Source organism: Triturus cristatus, chromosome 3_2 (assembly GCF_964204655.1).
Source record: "Triturus cristatus chromosome 3_2, aTriCri1.1, whole genome shotgun sequence".
In the NCBI taxonomy this organism is placed as follows: Eukaryota; Metazoa; Chordata; class Amphibia; order Caudata; family Salamandridae; genus Triturus; species Triturus cristatus.
The window spans coordinates 405,739,378-405,759,929 of record NC_140584.1 but is presented as its reverse complement, the minus strand read 5'-3'; the positions used below and the strand labels follow the sequence as shown (position 1 = coordinate 405,759,929).

General features: G+C 49.2%; 1 protein-coding gene across 9 annotated transcripts in view; it reads left to right on the top strand.

Moving 5' to 3' along the window:
• The window catches only part of MAP7D1 (MAP7 domain containing 1), a 267,976-nt gene that overhangs the window by 109,407 nt on the left and 138,017 nt on the right, over window positions 1-20,552 (top strand). For all 9 annotated transcript variants that reach the window (XM_085647958.1, XM_085647957.1, XM_085647956.1 and 6 more), the window contains exon 2: window positions 16,061-16,453. In XM_085647958.1, the coding sequence (XP_085504084.1) occupies window positions 16,061-16,453 (393 nt within the window). The remainder of the gene's footprint in view (window positions 1-16,060; window positions 16,454-20,552) is intronic.

Below are 20,552 nucleotides of genomic sequence, written 5' to 3'. Positions count from 1 at the left end.
TGACATGTAGTGGGTGATGCAGATGGCACGTTGCCCAGTTCAGATCCTCCGGAGCATCTGTGGGTTTATTATAGAAATCATCTGTTCCTGGTTTGTGATGAGTACACCGAGGGATCTCCAGGAAAGGGCGGCGGTTTCTACCCAGCGCTGCTGCCGATGCATTCAGAGAAGCGCTGAACACTGGTGGTAAATTCCTCCGGCCTCTTGCTCCGGTCACACACACGATTGAGCTGCCCAAAGTCACTGGTTTAATAAAAAGAATCTCTAAACAAGGAGCCGGAGGCCGGAGACTGAGAGGGTGAGGACGGGTTGGCGTGTGAATGGTTGGGTGACTAGAAGGTAGTGGCGGCTGCTAGGGAACGGTGGCGGGGGTGGGTGGTGTTGGGGATAAAAGAGACGACTTGCGTCCTGGTCGCTTAACGCCATGTCGCCTCTGCCACTGTTGAGGAACTCGAAATTGGCATATTTCGAGTTATTGATGAAAACCTCACCCGAGCCAAATCACTGCCTTGCTGTGTCTAAATTGAGAGGGCTCGCGGGCAGTTCGAGAGCAGCGCAAGACATTTCTGTCAAGTCATGGAAAACTGTTGTGTATATTCCTTTTCTTCCGTTTCACTGCTGTTTTACATTTAGTCTGAAATTTGAGTCATTTGCCCTGTTAATGTAATGTTGCAGTCGAGCGTAAATATGTATTCCATCTAAGGCTGAGCCTGAAAAAGCCGAGTGGCCTCTGTAATGTTGCGCAACGGACCAAACCATTGCCCGAGGGTCCGCGCGCGTGTGTTAGGGTCACACCCCCCCCCCCCTAGCGTAGCCGGAGTTGGGTGAGCCCGACGTCCCCTCGGACGGCACGCACAAATGTTAATAAAAAGCCCAGGGCTCTGGGCGTGGCGGGCTTTACACTGACCACCACTAGCACACCTGTGTCCACGAGTGTCTCATTTATAGACCCGGGGCCAGACACTACACTGGCGACGAGGTGGTCTCGCCACCCCATCGAGTGCTATCGAACCCTCGCTCTTGCCCAAGGAGCGGTTCCTGCCACCTGCTTTTGGCCCGGCCCCTGCGCTGCCCCTGGCCCCCCCCTGGCAGCCCTGCGAGGTCCCCCGCTGGCCCTCACCGGTGTGCCGACGCTCCCGACTGCTTTCCAGGCCTGCGACGACTGGTTCCTCCTCCTCCGGCTGCCTGCCTCTGCTACGGGGCCTGCGCGCGCGGAACGCTGGGACCTGCCTGCCGTCTCACACGCATCTCGCGTGCAACACGTGGCCCGGCCCTGCCATTCCCCACGCATCTCGCGTGAGGCCCATTTTGGCTGCGAAGGAAGCCCCTGGCTGGCCCTGCACCCCCCCTGGACGGCCCCCGGCCCTCCACTCGACCTACCTGCCTGCAGACGACGCCTGGGTGTGCAGTGTGCCCCAGCGGTGAGTCGGTGACGCCCCCGGCTGCCGCCTTCAGCGAGCATGACCAACGTGCCCCCCCTCGAACCTTTCGAAGTCACGGGCACCCCGACATCTCAAGCCGCACGCTGGAAGAAATGGGTGGAACGTTTGGAGAACTACTTCGTGGCGGCGGAAGTCGCGGTGGTGCGGAGGCGCGCCATGCTATTGCACCTGGGAGGTGAGGCGATCCATGACATTTCTAAAGACGTGGTGGAAGTTGGGCCGCCCATGACCTACGCCACGCTCCGCGACGCCATCACAGCGTACTTTGAACCGTTTGCAAGTGCGGACTATGAACGTTTCCTGCTCCGCCAAGCCCGCCAGCTCCCAGAGGAGTCGGTGGACGTCTTCTACGCCAGGCTCAAAAAACTAGCCAGCACGTGCACGCTCCCCGATGCGGACGACGAGATCCGCGCACAGTTCATCCAAGGCTGCGCGTCGTCCAAGCTCTGTGAAAGGGTACTGGAGGCGGACAACATGCCAATGCGCGACATCCTCACGCTAGGCCGCTCGAAGGAGCTGTCCAAGGCCAGAGCCGCGCACATGGAGCCGAAGCCGGCGGTCACCATCAAAACAGAACCGGTGTGCGCCATCACGGCGGAGGTAGCCGACACCCGCACGAAGCATCCCCAGCGGAGGAGCCCGAGGCCTGTCCAACCGTCTCCCGGCCGAGCTTGTGTATGGTGTGGAGGAGCGACACCACCCAAAGGGGCGTGCCCGGCCCAAGGCAAAATCTGCAGCGCATGTGGCAAAGCCAACCACTTCGCGAGTGTATGCCTGTCCACATCAAGGAAGAAGCAAGGAGGCCCGCCCAGGAGGGTGAGACATCTGGCACCCCTACCCAGCACCTCCGCTAACAGCGACATGGATGACGACGACGAAGCGGATGTCGCCTCGGTGCACGTGGTGCGGATGCTCAACACCCTGGCCGCGACCCCGTCAACCGGACCCATGTGCACAGTCTCAGTACAGGACCAGGCCGTGCCGGCTCTGATCGACACCGGTGCCTCGATCAACCTGATGGCGGCCAGCGTATACCGGACACTGAGGAGCGCTCCACCACTCCGGCCAACGAGGGTGCAAGTGTATGCCTACGGCACCCATCGCCCCCTACGCCTGTGCGGGGCTTTCAGGACAGACCTATCCCACGACGCCACTCGGCTGCCAACCAAAATATACGTATCACAGGAAGGGACAGGATTCCTAGTGGGGTGCCGGACAGCCCAAGACCTGGGCCTGATCCACTTCGCCCTCACCGTCCAAACAAGCAACCTCGACCATCTAGTGCAGGAGCATACAGCCCTATTCGACGGAATCGGGTGCCTCAGAGGACCCGCCGTACACCTCCACATCGACAGGACAGTCGCCCCAGTAGCCCTCCGGCATCGACGCATCGCGTTCCACCTACGACCCAAAGTGGAAGCCGAACTACGGACACTGGAGCAAGCGGGAATTATCGAACGGGTAAGCGGACCCACCCCATGGGTGTCACCCATCGTGGTGGCGAAAAAAACGAAACAGCCGGACGCAGTGCGGATCTGTGTGGACATGCGCGTCCCCAACCTGGCCATCAGGCGCGAGCGCCACCTGACGCCGACCATCGACGACATCGTGGGAGAGCTATCAGGCTCCAAGTGGTTCTCCAAAATGGACCTGAGGTCGGGATACCACCAGATCCCGTTGCACCCCGATTCCCGCCCAATCACCACATTTTCCACGCACGCCCGGCTCAATTTTGGGATCTCGAGCGCAGCGGAAGTGTTCCAGAACATTATCCAGAATGTCCTGCAGGGGCTGGACGGAGTCTTGAACGTCAGCGACGACATCCTCGTCCATGCCCCTACTCTGGATGAACATATCCGACGCCTCCGAGCTGTGTTCTCCCGGCTGCAGGAACGAGGCCTAACCCTCCACAGAGACAAATGTGACTTCCTGCGCAAAGACATTAGCTTCTTCGGATACCGATTCTCCGACCAAGGGATAGGCCCGGACCCGGATAAGGTTAAGGACATACACGCGGCCCCCGCGCCTACCTCCGTGACGGCTGTCCGCAGTTTCCTGGGAATGGTCACGTACTGCGGGAGGTTCATCCGAGACCTGTCTGACCTCACGGGGCCCGTCCGCGACCTCACCAAAGCCTCCGCCACCTGGGAGTGGGGCCCCGCACAGCAAGAGTCGTTCCAGAGAACCAAAGAGGCGCTCTCGGCTGACACCACCCTAGCGTACTTCGACCCCCGGCTCGATTCACAACTCATAGTGGACGCCAGCCCGACAGGCCTAGGAGCCGTGCTAGCCCAGCAGCAGAGGTGCGGAGAGTGGGCCCCCGTCGCGTACGCAAGCAGAACACTCACGCCAACGGAGCAGCGGTACTCGCAGATCGAGAAGGAGGCCATTGCGATCCTGTGGGGGTGCCGCCACTTCCACATCTACCTGTATGGACACCCGTTTGTGGTGATCACTGATCACAAGCCCCTAGTCCCGCTGTTCCAGGGCTCATCATCACGCCCTCCCCCGCGGATAGAGAAATGGGTCCTCCAGCTCCAAGAGTTCCAATTCACTGTTGAGTACCGACCAGGCGCCCGAAATCCGGCAGATTTCCTGTCCAGACATGCCCGCCCGGCCACGGACGTGGAAGCTACGGAGGCGGCCGCTACCGAGGAGTACGTCCGGATGATTGTGGAAAGGTCCCGACCCCTGCCGATGTCCCTCAAAGAGGTTGCGCTGGCTACCGAAGGAGACGACTGTCTGCAGATGGCCATCAGAGCGGTCGCGTCTGGAGATTGGAAGCCGCTCCAAAGCCCGTCGTCCTTTCGCACGCCCGAGGCTCAGGCGTCACTGAAAGCGCTCTACATCGTCAGGAACGAATTATCGGTGTCCCCCGAAGGATGTCTCCTGAGAGGCCCCCGCCTGGTACTGCCCGGCAGCCTCACCCAACGGGCCGACCTCCTGGCGCATGGCGCTCACCAAGGCATTGTCAAGTCGAAGAACCGCCTCAGGTGCAAGCTCTGGTTCCCGGGACTCGACAAGTTGGTTGAAGACACGGTCCAGCGGTGCCCGGTGTGTTTGGCGACCAGCCTACCCGACCCCCCAGCACCCGTGATCACGGAAGAGGGCCCGACCTCGCCGTGGGTGCGAGCCAGCGCCGAGTTCGGCAGTCTACCTGGAGGACGACACATGCTAGTTGTGGTAGATGACTACTCGCGGTACCCCGAGGTAGAGATTGTCCCCTCAACAGCAGCAGCAGACGTGATCCCCAAGCTGGAGAAGGTCATGGCCACCCACGGACTCCTAAGCGAGCTGCGCACGGACAACGGTCCACCATTCAACGGCACAGAACTGGCCGAGTACCTGCAATCCCACGGCATCAAACACCGCCGCATAACCCCACGATGGCCGCAAGCAAACGGAGAGGTTGAGAGACTGACGAGGACTCTAAACAAAACTGTTCAGATTGCCCTGGCAGACGGCCTCAACGTCGAGCTAGCCCTCTACCAATTCCTGCGCGAGTACCGGCTGACACCCCACTGCACCACCGGGGTTCCCCCGAGCCACCTATGTCTGGGCCGAGCGATCCGGGACACTATCCCGCACCACCCTGTGTGGGAGTCATCACCAGACCCACCCAACCGCTCCACAGAAAATCGACTAAAAACGAACCAAGAAGCCTCCCGGCGGCGGAGAGCGGCGGACAGTACAATCCAGGTCGGCGACCAGGTGCTAGTGAAAGACCGGCACCCCGGGGGGAAATTCCGCCTGCCCTTCGAGCTGGCCCCATGGATTGTCACCAATGTACGAGGGACCCTGGTCACGGCCGTCAGAGGCGGCGAAAAAGTAACTAGAAACGTGTCCTTTTTCAAGAAAGCCCCGCGCGAAGAGGAGGAAGACCTCCAGGAGTTTGAAGACTACTACCCAACCCCATCTCACAGCCCTCGGAACCCCCCAGGAGCGGAAGAGCCCCGGAGGGCGGAGAACGCCGGAAAGGACTCTTCGGCGTCAACTGAAAGGGAAGAGGTGCCTCAAGGGGCGCCGAGCCGCCCGGACCCGGTGGTGGCGGACGGCTCAGAGGACATGTTTCTCACCCAATCGGATGGGCGCAGCCAGAGCCAGTATCACCTACGCCCGCACCCGCGACCATCCCAGAGGTACAGAGACTTTGTGGCTCGCTGTCAACTGTGGGAGTGAGGGAAGGCTGCCCCTCCAACAGACAACCAAGTAAGACTGTTCCTTTGTTTTCCATGAGACTTTTTTAGAGACTGTTAAACTGTTGGGTCGCTATAGGCGGCTAGTTTCGTTGGGTTTTCAATTCTGGGTAAAGGAGGAATGTAATGTTGCGCAACGGACCAAACCATTGCCCGAGGGTCCGCGAGCGTGTGTTAGGGTCACCCCCCCCCCCCCCCCCCCCTAGCGTAGCCGGAGTTGGGTGAGCCCGACGTCCCCTCGGACGGCACGCACAAATGTTAATAAAAAGCCCAGGGCTCTGGGCGTGGCGGGCTTTACACTGACCACCACTAGCACACCTGTGTCCACGAGTGTCTCATTTATAGGCCCGGGGCCAGACACTACAGCCTCGTGCAGCTGCTGCAGAAGTCCGAGTGTGACCAGTGCGCCTCGTGCTGTGCCAACTGGGCTTTTTTCCTTTTGAGGTGGCCAGTCTGCTTCAATGCAGATATCACTCTTTATCTCAAAGACTACACGAAAATACTCAATAAAAGCCATTATGTAAACCTCAAATGAACATTTTTGTTTGCAGCTGGTTTGGCACAGTCTTTTTCAGTGAATTAGAACCCGAGGTTTTTTTTCTCCTTTTTAAGTGTTTTTGTCTAGTAGTGGCGCAAGGGGTGTGGTATTTCACACTATTTGTCCTAGGTTAGAAGATACACACACTATGACCCTTGCAAGCCATGCGTTCGGTCCGGATCAGAGATGCTTACATATTATGATTATTCTCTACAGATTAATGCATGGGTCATGTAGTTTAACACTTTTGCACCTCGATGGTATACGGAGTATGAACAAGCGGAATTGACCAGACTGAATGATTTTATGCAGACATGTAGAATCCTCCCTGCAGGAGTCTGTGCCCCTCGAGACCCTTTCTGCCTCCTGCTTGCTGTGGAGTTTCAGAGAAAAGCGATTTTTTTTTTTGTTTTTTTTGTTTTATTAAATAGCTGCATTTTAACCGTCACATCTTTGGTGTCCTACATATGCTTTTTGTGTTAAAATTGTTTATTAGCATTTTATAAATATAATACATAATATAATGCAATTCATGAGTTGGCAATGCGAGACTATAGATTTCACTGTAATCGCAATACAAGTAGTCAAAATATATTATTTGAGAGAAGTGCAGATATCCGCAAAGCTGAAGAAAAGGGATTATTGGATGAACAATTGAATTTATCCTACTGGAAAACCGATAATATAATATTGAGTAGGAGAATAATAATGAGTAGGAGAATAATAATGATCAAAGAAAAGTATCAACACAGCATAGCATTAAAGAACAGAACATGTAATCTGATATACTCTATGAAAAATTATACAATTACGAAAGACAGAAAAGAAAATATGGGGTAAGAGGGAATTCATCATAGGTTCACAACGTTAATATCCAAACTTAGAACAATAAAGTTGAAAAAGGGGAGAACATATAAAGATAATGGCAAAAGAAAGAAAGACAAAACTGAGGTAGAGATAAGAAGGAAGGTTGCAATTATGATACTGTACTATCCACTATGGAATGAGCAACATGGTCTATCACAGGATCAGTATTTCCTACATATGCTTTTTCTAGGAGGCAGCAGTCTTATTTCTCTATAGAGAAGATGACTCGGCGAGTTAACGCTCGCGGCTAACATCTGCTCTGATCTGAAGGTTATGCATTCGAATTCCAGCATGGCCCACTCAGCTTTTCATCCTTCTGAGCTCGGTAAATTGCATTCCATTAAATCGGCTGTTGACATCTTGTTGTTTACAGGGTTTACTAGGGCAGAATTGTAGTACAAGATGCTACGTTTAAAAATAAGTTACTGTTATGCATTTTCTCTTGAAAACAATTTGAATGGGTTCCAACCGCTGCTCCTAATGGACTCTGTGTCTGTGAAAGGGTTTTGCCGCCAGTAAAGCTTGTAATGAGGAAAAAGGTTTCATAGCCACGGTGCCAGGTGTCCAGGGTACGGTACCCATAGTTGCCAAATTGCTCTGTATCATGTGAGATACTTTCAGGCAGCCCTGTTTGCAGTTATGCGTGTGTGTGGGCACAGATAAGTGCTTCTTTTTGCTGCTGCTTAGCTGTGTGCATCCCCCTTTCTTGTAAAGTGCACGGATTTTAAAATGCTTTGGAACAAAGTACATAGGATTTGTAGGTCTCATTTGAAATATATTTTCAATTTCTACAGCTCTACTCCTCCCCTTTCTCATGACTTATCCATATATTTACATTTATTATTCACCTGTAACGTTCTTTTCTGGCCATTTACAGTATATAGCTTTCTCTAGAGTTGAGTGTAAAGTGTGTAATGCCATGTAAGCGCTGCAACACTATGGAAACATTATAGATGAATAATGAAAAAGCACACCCTAAGATGCTGTAGATGACTTTCCGAGATCTTCAGAATGATGAGGGTGTCTTAATAGATGTGAGGGGGAGGGTGTTCCATTCTGAAAAGAGTTCTGTGTTTTATGTGACAAGAACAGAGTGGCGGTGGTCCACTCTGTAATGGGCCACCAGGAACCTCTTTTGTCAATCAAGTCCTGGCCAGGAGTAGGTTTCAAAGTGGGATAGGCGAGTCCCAAACAAACCTCGAAGCCCCCTTCCTCTCCTTCTGATAAAGGCTCCCACTGTGAATATGTTTGCACTTTAGGTAGCTCCAGCTGCTCACAGTGTGCTTGCAATCATGTGCTCAAGTGCATTTTATAAGGTACAATGGAACAAAACGGTAACGTTCTGTTTTTTTAAAGTGTGTATATAAAAGCTGCCAATTATCTAGAATAATTGTGAAAAAATAAGTTTACTATTCTGAGGCCTGATGAAATTTCTTTACATGAACGTGGTGGGCGTGGCATTAAGTTTGAAGGCCACTGCCCTGTTGTGGTTCTCGCCTCTTAGTAGTCCCAGTGATGGTACCCTTTGGGAGGGCGCCCATAAACTGGAGGCACAGGCTGTGATGGGCCGCTGGATACCCAGGCATTAGCAAATCAACACTGAGCTCTGGGTACACAAGTATGTGCCAGCCAGGCCGGCCTCGTGGCAAGCAGTGTATGCATACTCCATATGTTCCAGTCGGAAGGGCGGACCCAGTGACCCCCATACCCTCTGGGGCTGGTGATAGGTTTGTTTGGCCCTCCCTGAGTGTCCACCCTTCAGGAGCTGATGTTAGGCCCTCCCTGAGTGTCCACCCTTCAGGAGCTGGTGTTAGGGAGGGCCTAACAAACCGAACACCAGCTCCTGAGGAGTGGACATTCAGGGAGGGCCTAACACATCTGAGTGTCCACCTTATAGGAGCTGGTGTTAGGTTTGTTAGGCCCTCCTGGAGTGTCCACCCTTCAGGAGTTGGTGTTCGGGACGGCCAGCTCCTGAAGGGTGGACACTCATGGTGGGCCTAACAAACCTAACACCAGCTCCTGAAGGATGGACCTTCAGGGAGGGCCTAAAACCTGAGTGTCAACCTTATAGGAGCTGGTGTTAGGTTTGTTAGGCCCTCTCTGAGTGTCCACCCTTCAGGAGCTGGTGTTAGGTTTGTTAGGCCCTCCTTGCATGCCCACCCTTCAGGAGCTGGTGTTAGGCCCTCTCTGAGTGTCCACCCTTCAAGAGCTGGTGTTAGGTTTGTTAGGCCCTCTCTGAGTGTCCAGCCACCGCTGTCTGCGCTTCCATTCTCCCCGCTTCCTCAGGTGTGAGGCAAGGCATACATTTCTTTCTAGAATCAAGGACTGCAGTTACATTGCTAAAATATTATGTTCTTGAATACCTGAGGTTATTTCTATGCCTCATTTTCAGAGGAAGCCTCGAAATACGGCTGCTTCTCGGGGTCACGGGCAGATGGGGAGCTTGAACGTTCAGAACACCCGAATGTCTCTCTGCAAGCACTCTCCAAGAGCCCGCAGCTGCAAGGGGTGTATGTCATCACACCAGGCGCAGTTGCATTATTATGACAGGTATTTAAGTTAGGAAATGGTGCTTATAGACGATCAACGAAAACCATTTACAGAAATAAACAGGCCTCCTGCGGTCTAAAAACACTACTGGGAATTCCCCAAACAGGAAATCTCTTATTTCTTCGTGGCACCGTCCTGTCGTGTCTTTGAGCTGCCCCCGGGGCACACATGGAGTATTTATGCTGGGTTTACTGAGACATGTCAGGTGGGATTGGGTGCAACAGTGTAAACTAAAAGGAGACTGCACAGCAGTGTCACACTTTAGCAGTCTTCGTTGTGTGACTACATAAACGAGCTTTCAGAGCACTAAACTCCATAGCACAAACGTTGTATTCTGAAAACAAAATATCTGATCATTGCTAAAGTGAAATCTTCACAAAGTTATAACTTTATAAGTCCAACTTATAGGTTTAACGTGGCTCAAAATCCCTTATCTCGGAATCCTCTTTTGATCTTTATAATATTCGGACCGGTTTCATATACATGGTTACTCTAGACTGACAGAGTTAAAAATGACGGAATACTGCTCTGAGGGCGCAAACCTAACAAGGCAGGTAGTTTAGAAGTGTTTGGTTCTAGCATGTGGATCGGCTCTTAAATCTTCCTTTTTGTGAGAAGGTGACTTCAACAGTGAGACCCAAACGCGTCTGGAGTGTTAGCCCGCGTAGAAGCGCGGCCTAGTATTCGAAGTCCAGTTGCTAATTTTGAGGTAGTGTTACACTGACCTGCATATTGTGGATTCTTACCTATTGAGAATAAGATGAGCTAAAAAGAAAAGGTAGCAGGTGCCCAAGGTATTAAGAAGTAGTTTATAAGTGCGGAGCTGTTCCCGTCTTACGATTTTGCCTGTAGAGACTCTACGTGAAGCTGACGTGCCCATACGTAGACCCTGCACATGCTATGCCAAAATCTGTGTCGGTGCTACATTAAGGGCACTATTGGTAGCTGCCTTAAAGCACCACTACGAATGGCCACAAGAGGGCACCAGACTGCCAAGCAAATGGCCCCCAAATAGCAAAATATAATTTAGCCTTCGACTCTGGTCTATTGGCCCACTCTATTGCGGGGATTTTCTAAGCTGCGCCTCGGTGACCTGGCCCAATGAGGATGACGTGTTTGTGACGCATCATTATCTTATGCGGGAGCAAGCTCTTGCTGGTCAGGTCAGGCTGCTTCTTTTTGAGCTGGAACCACATCAATGTGAAAATGGCTGTGTCCCTTCTGTAATATGTTAAGGGATGTTATTAAGCATGACAAATACCCAAAAATGGATGTCCTAGCTCTACCTGGGAAGGGACAGGAGAGGGGAAGGAATTACAGAATGATGTCTGCAAGAAATAATAGTAAGAACAGGTATGTTTTCACTTTTTTCCTGAACATGAAGACCAATAATGAGCCCATTCCAGAATCGCGATGCACTGTAAGGGAAAGAGCAGCTCCTAATGGGGATCTTGTTGATAGGGGGTCTCAGTTGGCTTGGCAAAGGTGAGCTCTAAGAACGAATCAGAACATAAGGCTTACATTTGAGTCTTAAATAAGTGGGGCCTGGATTGTTGACAGCTTTGGGTATAAAGCGCATGGCCTTGAAATGGCGTGCTTCTCGACAGGAAGCCAATGCAAACCTTTAAGAGTAGAGGAGGTAGAAGCTGTGGCTGGTGCAACCAAGACCATCCGAGCAGCAGAATGCTGGACCGCCCGTAGGTGGTGAAGCAAGTACTCAGGAAGTCCGAGATACTCTGCGTTACTAAAGTCCATGCGGGAGGTTATCAAAGAATTTACACGTGCTTGGAGGCAGTAAGGGAATTCTTTTAAAGCTTCTTTAGTAAGATAAAGCACACTTTAGCAGCATGATTTATCTGATATTCAAAAGACTGTTTGGAACAGTAAACCTGAATCATTGGTGTACCCAGCTCGGCCGGCCTCCAAGCATGTGACCAGGTGGATACAGGAGCCGAAGGCCAGGATTTCAGTTTTGTTGCTGTTGAGCCGGAGGCAGTTGGACTGCATGCAGATCGTGGGAACACAGAAACATGACTAGAAATTGGACTGAGGTGCATAGGAAGTCCAAGAAGTATCTGGGTGTCATCAGCGGAAGAGACAGGACTGGGATCAAAGATACAACAGGCTAGATAAAATGGTGGAAGATGGCGCTCAACTGCAAGCACCTCCGATACCGGGAAAGGTTGGATCAACATTTTTGTAGCACTTTAGTTCTTTTTAAGACAGCCTGCAGTGCACTGTGGCAGAAGTCACTCCATTGGAGTGGTTGAGATGCCGAAGCATTGAAGGCAAGTATCATGTCTGAGAAATGTCCAGTGTTGTGCGTGTGCGGAATTCAATTAAATCACCTACAGGTGCACAACAACTCCTCTTATGCTATTCTAGTGTTCATGGTAGCACCAGGCAGTTCCAATAAGTCCTTTTCAGAAATGAGTTTCCTTTAGTTGCACTTCTGAACATTTATAACTGCCACAAGATTATTATCCTGTGCGGGGGCGGGAAGGGGGAGGTTTAAGGAAAATATCAAGTTGAGTCCAAAAATATCAAAACAACATTGTTGGAATTTCAAGAGCATGATTTCAGAGTTAATGTGTTACATACTTGTACGATGTTCTTTGCAGATAATACTGTTCAGGATTTCTATAAACAGATCATTCCGTCTCGTCAGGGGTCTTAGCTGGGTTTGCCATCGGTGTGCATGGATGCGCTCCGGCTGGGCTGGAATGGTGGTGTCTGGGCTCAGGCGAGGCCACCTGGGTTGCTTTAGGCAACCTGGGCATCCACGTCCTGCTCAAAGGTGGGTGGTGTGGCATCTGGCTTCATGTGGGCTAGGAAGGGAACCAGGCTATTTTGTGTGTTATGGGATATGTTGTATGTGATATGATTTATGTGATGCGAGTTTTACACATGTTGTGGTCTCCTGGCGTTCAGATGGAAGACTGGACAACAATTTTCTGACTCAAAGATGGCAGACCCTGGTTCCTAATTCCAGGGCGGTGGTATTCCAAGGGAGCTAGGTGAGACGAGACCTGACCCCCATGGTGGATTTCACAATCCTAGGAATTTTCAAAAGCGAGAGGTAGGACGATCTCAATGCCCTGATGGAGACATAAGGATAAGTGCAGTGTCTTAGAAAGTGAGTTTTGGTGAAATGAGTAGCACGAAGGGCATGGCTCGGAAGAATGATTCAACTCTGGAATCAATGGGAAGCCAGTCCAGTGGCTTAGGAAAGCTGGATGCAGATAGAACAAACATGTCCATATGAGTTTGTAGGCCATGCAGGTGCATTTTGGATATGTCAATGTATACGAAGTTGCAATAATGCAACCGGGATCCTACCACGGCATTGGCAGCAGCCCAATGTCCTTTTATAGAAAGAAAATGTGCCAGTTTGCGAAGTTTGCGAAGCATAAAATGCAGGTTGATACCACTGATGAATCCTGGGCATGCATCGGCACTTGTCATTGGGAATAAACCACTGGATGGCATGAGCGGCACTTGTCTGAAGCTGGGTCTTCCTCCGCGTCAGATCAATAGAGTATAAACCCTCGGCAGCTTAATAATGTGAATGGAAATGGAGGTAGTGGAGCCGCAGCGCTGTCGAATGTGGGCTACATAAGGAAACCTGGGATTGCGTCATAGCAAGACTTTGAGAAACCCTGGTATCGTTACTATGTGCATGCTTTTGACTGTAATATGCCCGCATATCAAAATTCTTTACCTTTTGGAATCCCACAGTCGGCAGCTGATGATGTCATGTTTGCTGTGACCATTGTTTGACATATAGGATGCAATCTGTGACGTCAAGTGCGCTATCGGTAAAGCATAAGGGGCATTGAAAGTTTTTTTTGATTGGTTATGGGATTTTCTTTTTTAAATCCTGTTTAATCATTCACTACCAGTGTTGGAGAATCGTGTACATCTAGGCATCTTTTGTGCAGTCACTTTAAATGTATGGTAATGCATGCGGCTGCATAACTCATCACGCATGCACACGAACATGATGCAGGCACAGCAGCTGCATCATTGTGTCATCTTTTATTTACATTTTTTTGGACCAAAGCATTCAGTAAGGATAGACCTATTCGGTTTGGCAGTGCTTGTTTCTTTTGCTTATATCACTTCATGAAAGGAGTGTGTGTATTTTCTTACTTGTACAAGTATATGATACATTCTATCTGATATCCTCACCCCCCCCTGTCTTAGTGCTACCCTCACCTCACCAAGCTTGTCTGTTCCTTCCCTCTGATTCTGGCATTTTTTCCAAATGTATTTTATTTTATTTGGGGAGAGGAGTTGGCCTAACGGCCAGGGCGGTCGACCTCGAATCTGCGGAACTGGGTTCGAGTCTCGGCAATGACGCTGAACATCCTGTGATTCTGGGCAAATCACTTAATCTCCTCGTGCCTAACAAAAATGAATGTGTCGTAATGTAACACAACTGGTGCTATGTAAAGCACTCTGATACCCGATTCGGGTCAAGTTCGCGCTATATAAAACTCTATATAAAAAAAATTTAAAAAAAAGAAATTTACTGCTTTTCACTAACCCACAATGTTCCCCACTTATGACTGTTCTCCTACCCCTCTCTGTTGCACCTTTTTACTTTTTTTTTTTAATATACCACTCCTCTGTGTTCTGCTGCATTCACCACCTCCACAGTTGCGTCCCCAGTGTTGCCCCACTGATCACTTCACTATCCCTAACATTCTTTTTCGTTTTTGCTCCAAGATTACAATCTTGAAACTCTATTTATTAATAGCCGCCTCATGCTCTACATATGCCTGGTAGCACAATCACGGATGTATGTCATCATGCTGGACTTCCACAACATTATTTATTTAAATCGTTTTTTTATAGCGTGAACATGACCCTTGCAGATATCAGTGCTTTACAATGATGTATATGGGCGCATGCTTCATTATGCTTGAACATATACTTAATTATGCCTTTTTACGTTGAAGCCTATGTTTGGTTTGCTAAAGACATCTTTGGGACATTCAGAAAGCTGATCTAGAAATGCATTCTGTTCATTGCTGACCATTGGCTTTGTGGTTTGTAACTCACATTATCTGGCTTTCTATTTGCTGTCTATTTGTTTTAGGCTGTCCATCTTGAGTTTCTCCCTCAGTTGCCCAAACCTTGTATACTTCCACAAACTTCTATTTTGTAAATAGGCCTTTAAATGTTGTTCTTATCTTGTCACATTTGCTGTGTATTCAAAGACCGAGGTCCAATGTCAGGCTGTCTTGGGAGGGAGCTTAATGTTTACTTTTCTGTCTCTTACTTCAAAGTGAGATAATGGATGTGAAAATTCTGCTGAGTACCCATGTGAGAGGAGAGGGTGTGGGAGGATTCCATTCCTAGCACACATAAAAATGAACTGTGCGGATTCAGAATATATCAGGATTAGTACAAAGTAATCTATTTTTTTTGTAATTTTGAGACCAAGTGGAAACAAATATTTGTAAATCGATCCATACTTTATGTGGTGAAATTTGCACACATTACCGTTTGTGTGCAGTAAAACCAACCGTATTTTAGTGCAAATGTAATGGTCATTTCAATTGAAAGTTTATGGTCTGTAATAACAGTTTGCTACCACACCATGCATACTCCACACTGCGCCACTCTACGACTTGCCACTCTATTCTACACCCCTCCACTCTGACATTCTATGGCACAACATGCCACTTCACTCTACCCCACTCCAGTCTACCCCACTCCACTTTGCTACGATCTAGCCCAGTCTACTCCACTCTACCACACTCCACTCTACCACACTCCACTCTACCACACTCCACTCTACCACACTCCACTCTACCACACCACACTCCACTCTACCACACTGCACTCTACCACACTCCACTCCAATCCACCACACTCCTCAAACCTGCCCCACTTAAACCCACTCCACCACACTCCACCCCAATCTACCCTTCTCCAATCTACTCCTCCCCAATCTACCCCACTGCAATCTACCCCACCCCACTCTGCTACACTCCAGTCTACCCTACTCTCATCCACCCAACTCTACCCCACCCTAATCTACCCCACTCCACCTCACTCCAATCTACTCCGTGTTTTTACATTAAATCTAAAGTTTTATAATAAACATTTTTAGAAATATATACTGTACCTATACATTTTTCAGAAATTCTCAAGCACAAGACACATGTCAACTCGGCATTTATTAATTGAGACCGGGAATAGTGTCTGGAGAAGGTAGCAGAGTGGTACAGGCCTGAGAAGTGCGTAATGTGAAATGCTTGGAGCTTTATCTGAGGAGTTTACAGAAGTAATTTAAAGATGTTAAATCTGAAGCATGTTTTATGGCCAATCATGGATGCCTTCTTCGTTGTGTGTAAGTGTATGGAATTGCGAGGAGCGTGGAGCTTTGCTTGAATGGTGTCTTCATCAAGGGCGCACCGGAAGGGAAGACTGACCAGTGCTCTTATGTTTTTCAGCTGCTGAGACACCCCAGAAAGAAGATTTAACGTCTCAGAGTAAAGGGGATGCAACTGGGATCCCACCAGCGGAGGAGAAAACCATGCTCAGACTGGATGGAGAAGAGACTGCAAGACCACACAATGAGACACCAAGCTCCTCACAGGAGCCTCCAAGCTCTGTAGAAGGACCTGCAAGTCACACAAAAGTGCCTGTAACTCCACCGAAAGCTCCCTCGAGTACACCGAATGAAGCAGTGGCTAGCCCTTCAACCGACGAAACAGAGAGCTCCTCAAAAGAAGACACAAGCCCCCTTACTCCATTTCCAAAGAGCAACGATGGCTCCCCGGTCCCCGGAGTGTCATCTGCCCCCTCGCCAACCTCTGCGGTTGTCAGCCCCCGACAGAAACAAGGTGGGTCTTCATGCACATACATGAATACTCTAATACACTATTGTAGGTCTGAGATCCTAATCTTCTTTTTCAGCCTCTTTGAGAGGGTTGTCCTCTGGTCTTAATGGTTAGTGTCTCAATATATTCTCTTTCCTTCAGAAAGTCTGCTTCGAGTCAAAGAATTGTGAGACAAACAGTACAGGCACACTTGCAGCTTTTTAGGGATCCGGCAGGAGTAACCTAATCTGTATTGAAGGGCAAGGAGGCATCAGACTGACTAAAGGACTCCGCTCGTCATTCTGTTTCCCCATAGCGCCTGGTCTAAGGTTTAGCTTCCACGTGCAGCAACCTTTTAGCAAGTAACATCCCCTGAGGTGTGACCCCTGCTACTTCACAGGAGATGGCATCACAGGAAACGGCTCCAACAAAAGTGGGTTAGAAAGACCAAAAGAAATGTAAAATCAATAAGCGAAGTTGAAAACCTGATGAAAATAGATGCACAGTTCGGAGTCGATCTGAAACGCGCAGAGTGCCTCCAATTTAACTGAATGATTAAAATGATAGGTAATTTTATTCTTAAGTCTATTATTACCTTAAATAAACATCTGTTTAGCACTACAGTTCCACATTCTTGGTGGCACACCCTGTACACCAGACTCTAAAAAACACCCTAAGTCTCCAGATCTAGTGAACACGGGGTATGTTGCCCTGGCATCCCTGCGGCACAGACATGTTCAGGTGAACAGGGTCTTGTTAAAGAATGGCATGGAACTACCACATCAAATGTCCTAAAGAGCTGGACCTAGAAACTGAGTTACAAGATCTACTGATGGAGTATCACATCCATTTTAGCCCTTGGTCAATCCAATGTCTCAGTCGTGCACTGTGGTTCTCAGGCTGGTATCCCACAGCGACTGCAGCAGAAGTCACTGCCCGCTCCTCTGGTGGAGCGGAGGCAGGATCCGGGGTCCTGCCCCCTGACCTGCAGCAGTAGCCTTCACCAGTCTACCCAAATCCATATAAATTATGTGCAAGCTTGGCTTTTAAGTGCATGACTTGCGCCGGATAACTATTTTATTTTGCTATACCTTGAAGGATACTATTTAATGCCATCTTCATTTTAGTTCATATCCATCATGCGGGGTCCCAGTGCTGCTGCATGTCGCTGCGCTATCACCAAATGAATGAAGAGACGACCTCTGCTAGATTTAAAACGTTCATAACTCAGCAGACCCATCAAGGGGCAATTTGCTGACCTAAATACATACTTCCATAAATCAGGTGATATGATAACTATTTTAGAGATGCTTTGCATATCATTAGCTCCATGATCGACTCTGACTCCTTCCAGGAGTTTCAGAACTTTACATTAAGTGCAGATTTGACGATCTCATTGGTGTTGCTCCTTGATTCATGACTGGAGGGCTTTAGACCGGTGTTTCCCAAACTGGTGGGTCACAAGCCATTTTTTGGCGGATCGCAAAAGTCCTGGTCTATTTTAGTCACATTGAAAATGATTAGCCCTGTTTGTGCACCAGTGCAAAGTTGCTGAACTGTATCCTGAAGTCCTGTTTTAAAACAAACCCTTGCAAATATTGCCAAGCAAGGCTCCGAGTGCACCTGCCAGTATTTGATGCTGCTGTGGTTTAACTTCACAAAGCCATTTTAACAGAGAATGTGCTCAATATACGTGATCCTACACCGCAATACCACTTGTGGGTGACTTTCAGGCATAAATTGAGAAATAATGATGTGGCCTAAAGACAAGAGCTGCCAAACTCTGGGTTTGGGGAGTGCTATCTATTCTAACACGTGACATTGAAGGGACTGGTTAAATAAGCTGTTTGCTTTTCCCAAACTGCAAGCAATCTGTCTTGGTGTCACTTAGTGTAATCGAAGTAATTTGCATATATGACACCAAGGCTTTCTGAAGAGCGCACTTGGACTGCTACGGGAATTGTATCATCTGCAGTAGTCTCGGGGCCGGCTTTTGCGCTGGTGGCGCCCAGTGCGACAATGTTAGTTGACGCCCCCCCAATGACCACCTCCACCACAGATTCTCTCACTAGCACCCTTTAACAGTGACCAAGTCTCCATAACCACTCTCTTTCAGATGCATTGAATTAGTTATATAGCGCCACTCATACCAGTAAAGGATGTCAGAGCACTTTGCATCACACACACATTACACAGAGACAATCAAACATATGTATGTAAATCAGCTTTTAGGAAATGTTACATAAGGTAAAGGACTAGAAGTGTAGGAGTCACATCCTTACTGGTAGGCCGTATAGTTTAGGAGTTCTTGTTGTGAAGAAGCACAAACTCAGCGTGGAAAAATAAACCGTTTTCTTTAATCATAAGAATTGATTTCTACCTAAATTAACCCTTTTTGCAACATTAATCTATGCTCTAATGTATACTTTGCAGTGTGTATGCACCTCTATGATGAGTTAACTCCTCACTGTTCTATGTTAGGAATTTAAATTGTAAATGGCAAGTAACAAAAGGATGTCTTTTAAAAGCAGTAACCTGCGGATCTATTTTCATTATACGCACTCTGTAGTCTACATGGTACACATTCTTTGCAGCAGGGATATTAACCCTCTGCACTACCTTAACAGAAGTCAAAACATCAAATATACAAAACTCCAATCTCTCTCCCGGAAGAGCATTAATCACAGGAGTTAACTTGACATTTTTGTGAGACCTGGTAATTGTCGGAGGAAAGGAAAGCGGCAGCAGGTGCTTTAAAAACAGAATAGATTTACAAACACGGTGCCCCCTGAAAGCCAGCACCCGGTGCGGTGGCACTGGTCGCACCGCCCTAGAGCCGGCCCCGAGTAGTCTTATGATGAAGTAGACAGATCTTGTGCGATATTGGGATTTTGAACTATGTGCGCCATCACTTCTCCCAGGTCTGCTGTGAGTGTAAATAATGGAAGGCATGTATGCAGCCCTGTGTCGGCCTGTTGCACACCTCAACTCAAATGTTCATGTATAGAAAGAAGGTCATAGCGCATTTGCTTTGAGATTTTGTTCCCTGGTCCACCATCTCCTAGGTGGCCTTAAAATTCACATACGCTCGAAATAACGAGGATCTTCTTAAAGTAACCAGCAGTCACCTGTTGAGGAATCTGTTGGTCCTTTTCTGAAGCCCTTTTGGGTAAATGGGCTGTAATAACCTCCGAGCTAACTGATGGCCAGGAAATGCTGTGGAGAGATCTCCTCGTCGTCTCTTGCCCCGACCTGCTCGAGGGTCCGGTGCATGATGCACTGAAGAGCCGGGAGCACCTTTCAGAATGGACTCTTCCCCCGATGAGACCGGGCCAGCACTCTCGGATATTCGCCTCATCGAATGTGCACGCCAAAACCTGCCATCTTGTGCACGTGGTGGTCTTCTGTGTTTTTCCCTGTGTTTCTGCATGTTCTTTGAGCTGTGCCCATGTGCCACCAGTCCCTTATGTTGAGTCTATTGGGACGAATATGTTCTACGTCACGCTTTGAAGTGGCGTTTTAAGCTTCTTGTCACTTTACCGGGCTCCCATGTCTCACCCTGCAGTTCACCTAGAACTTGCTGCTTGTCTGTAAGTGCCAAGTTATAACGTGTTTTTCGTCCAAGTAGAACTTTGTCAAGATCGAATTAATACTTGGGGGAGGGGTGTCGGATAGTGTAAGGCTTAAGCTATGTATGTAAAGCCAAACCAGGTCTCAGACCAAACTGATGGTACCCATTAATCCCCGTGCCAAGGTCACCAGGGCATGCCAGTGGTCTCTGTCCTCACCCTCACATTTGAGGTTCAACCCAAGCAGTGGAGCAGGCTATACCTTGCTCTGGCAGGTGCTGTTCAGTGTTTTATTAGTCTTTAAAGGAGCTCATGACGCGGCCCCAAACTCAAGGCCCCTTCTAATAAGTGGACAGATGCAGAATCTGTAAGTGGTGGGCTGCAAAGAAGCCAACTTTAATAAAAAACACTATGTACTGCAAACTGCAGGAGAAATTGGCTGGCGCCCAGGGTACAGCTGGAGGCCAAGCAAGGCTTCCGGCACGTCGGAAGTAGGGAGTCCAGGAGGCTCGGAGGATGCCGCTTAGAACAGTCTCTGGCCCTCCTTCCAGTGC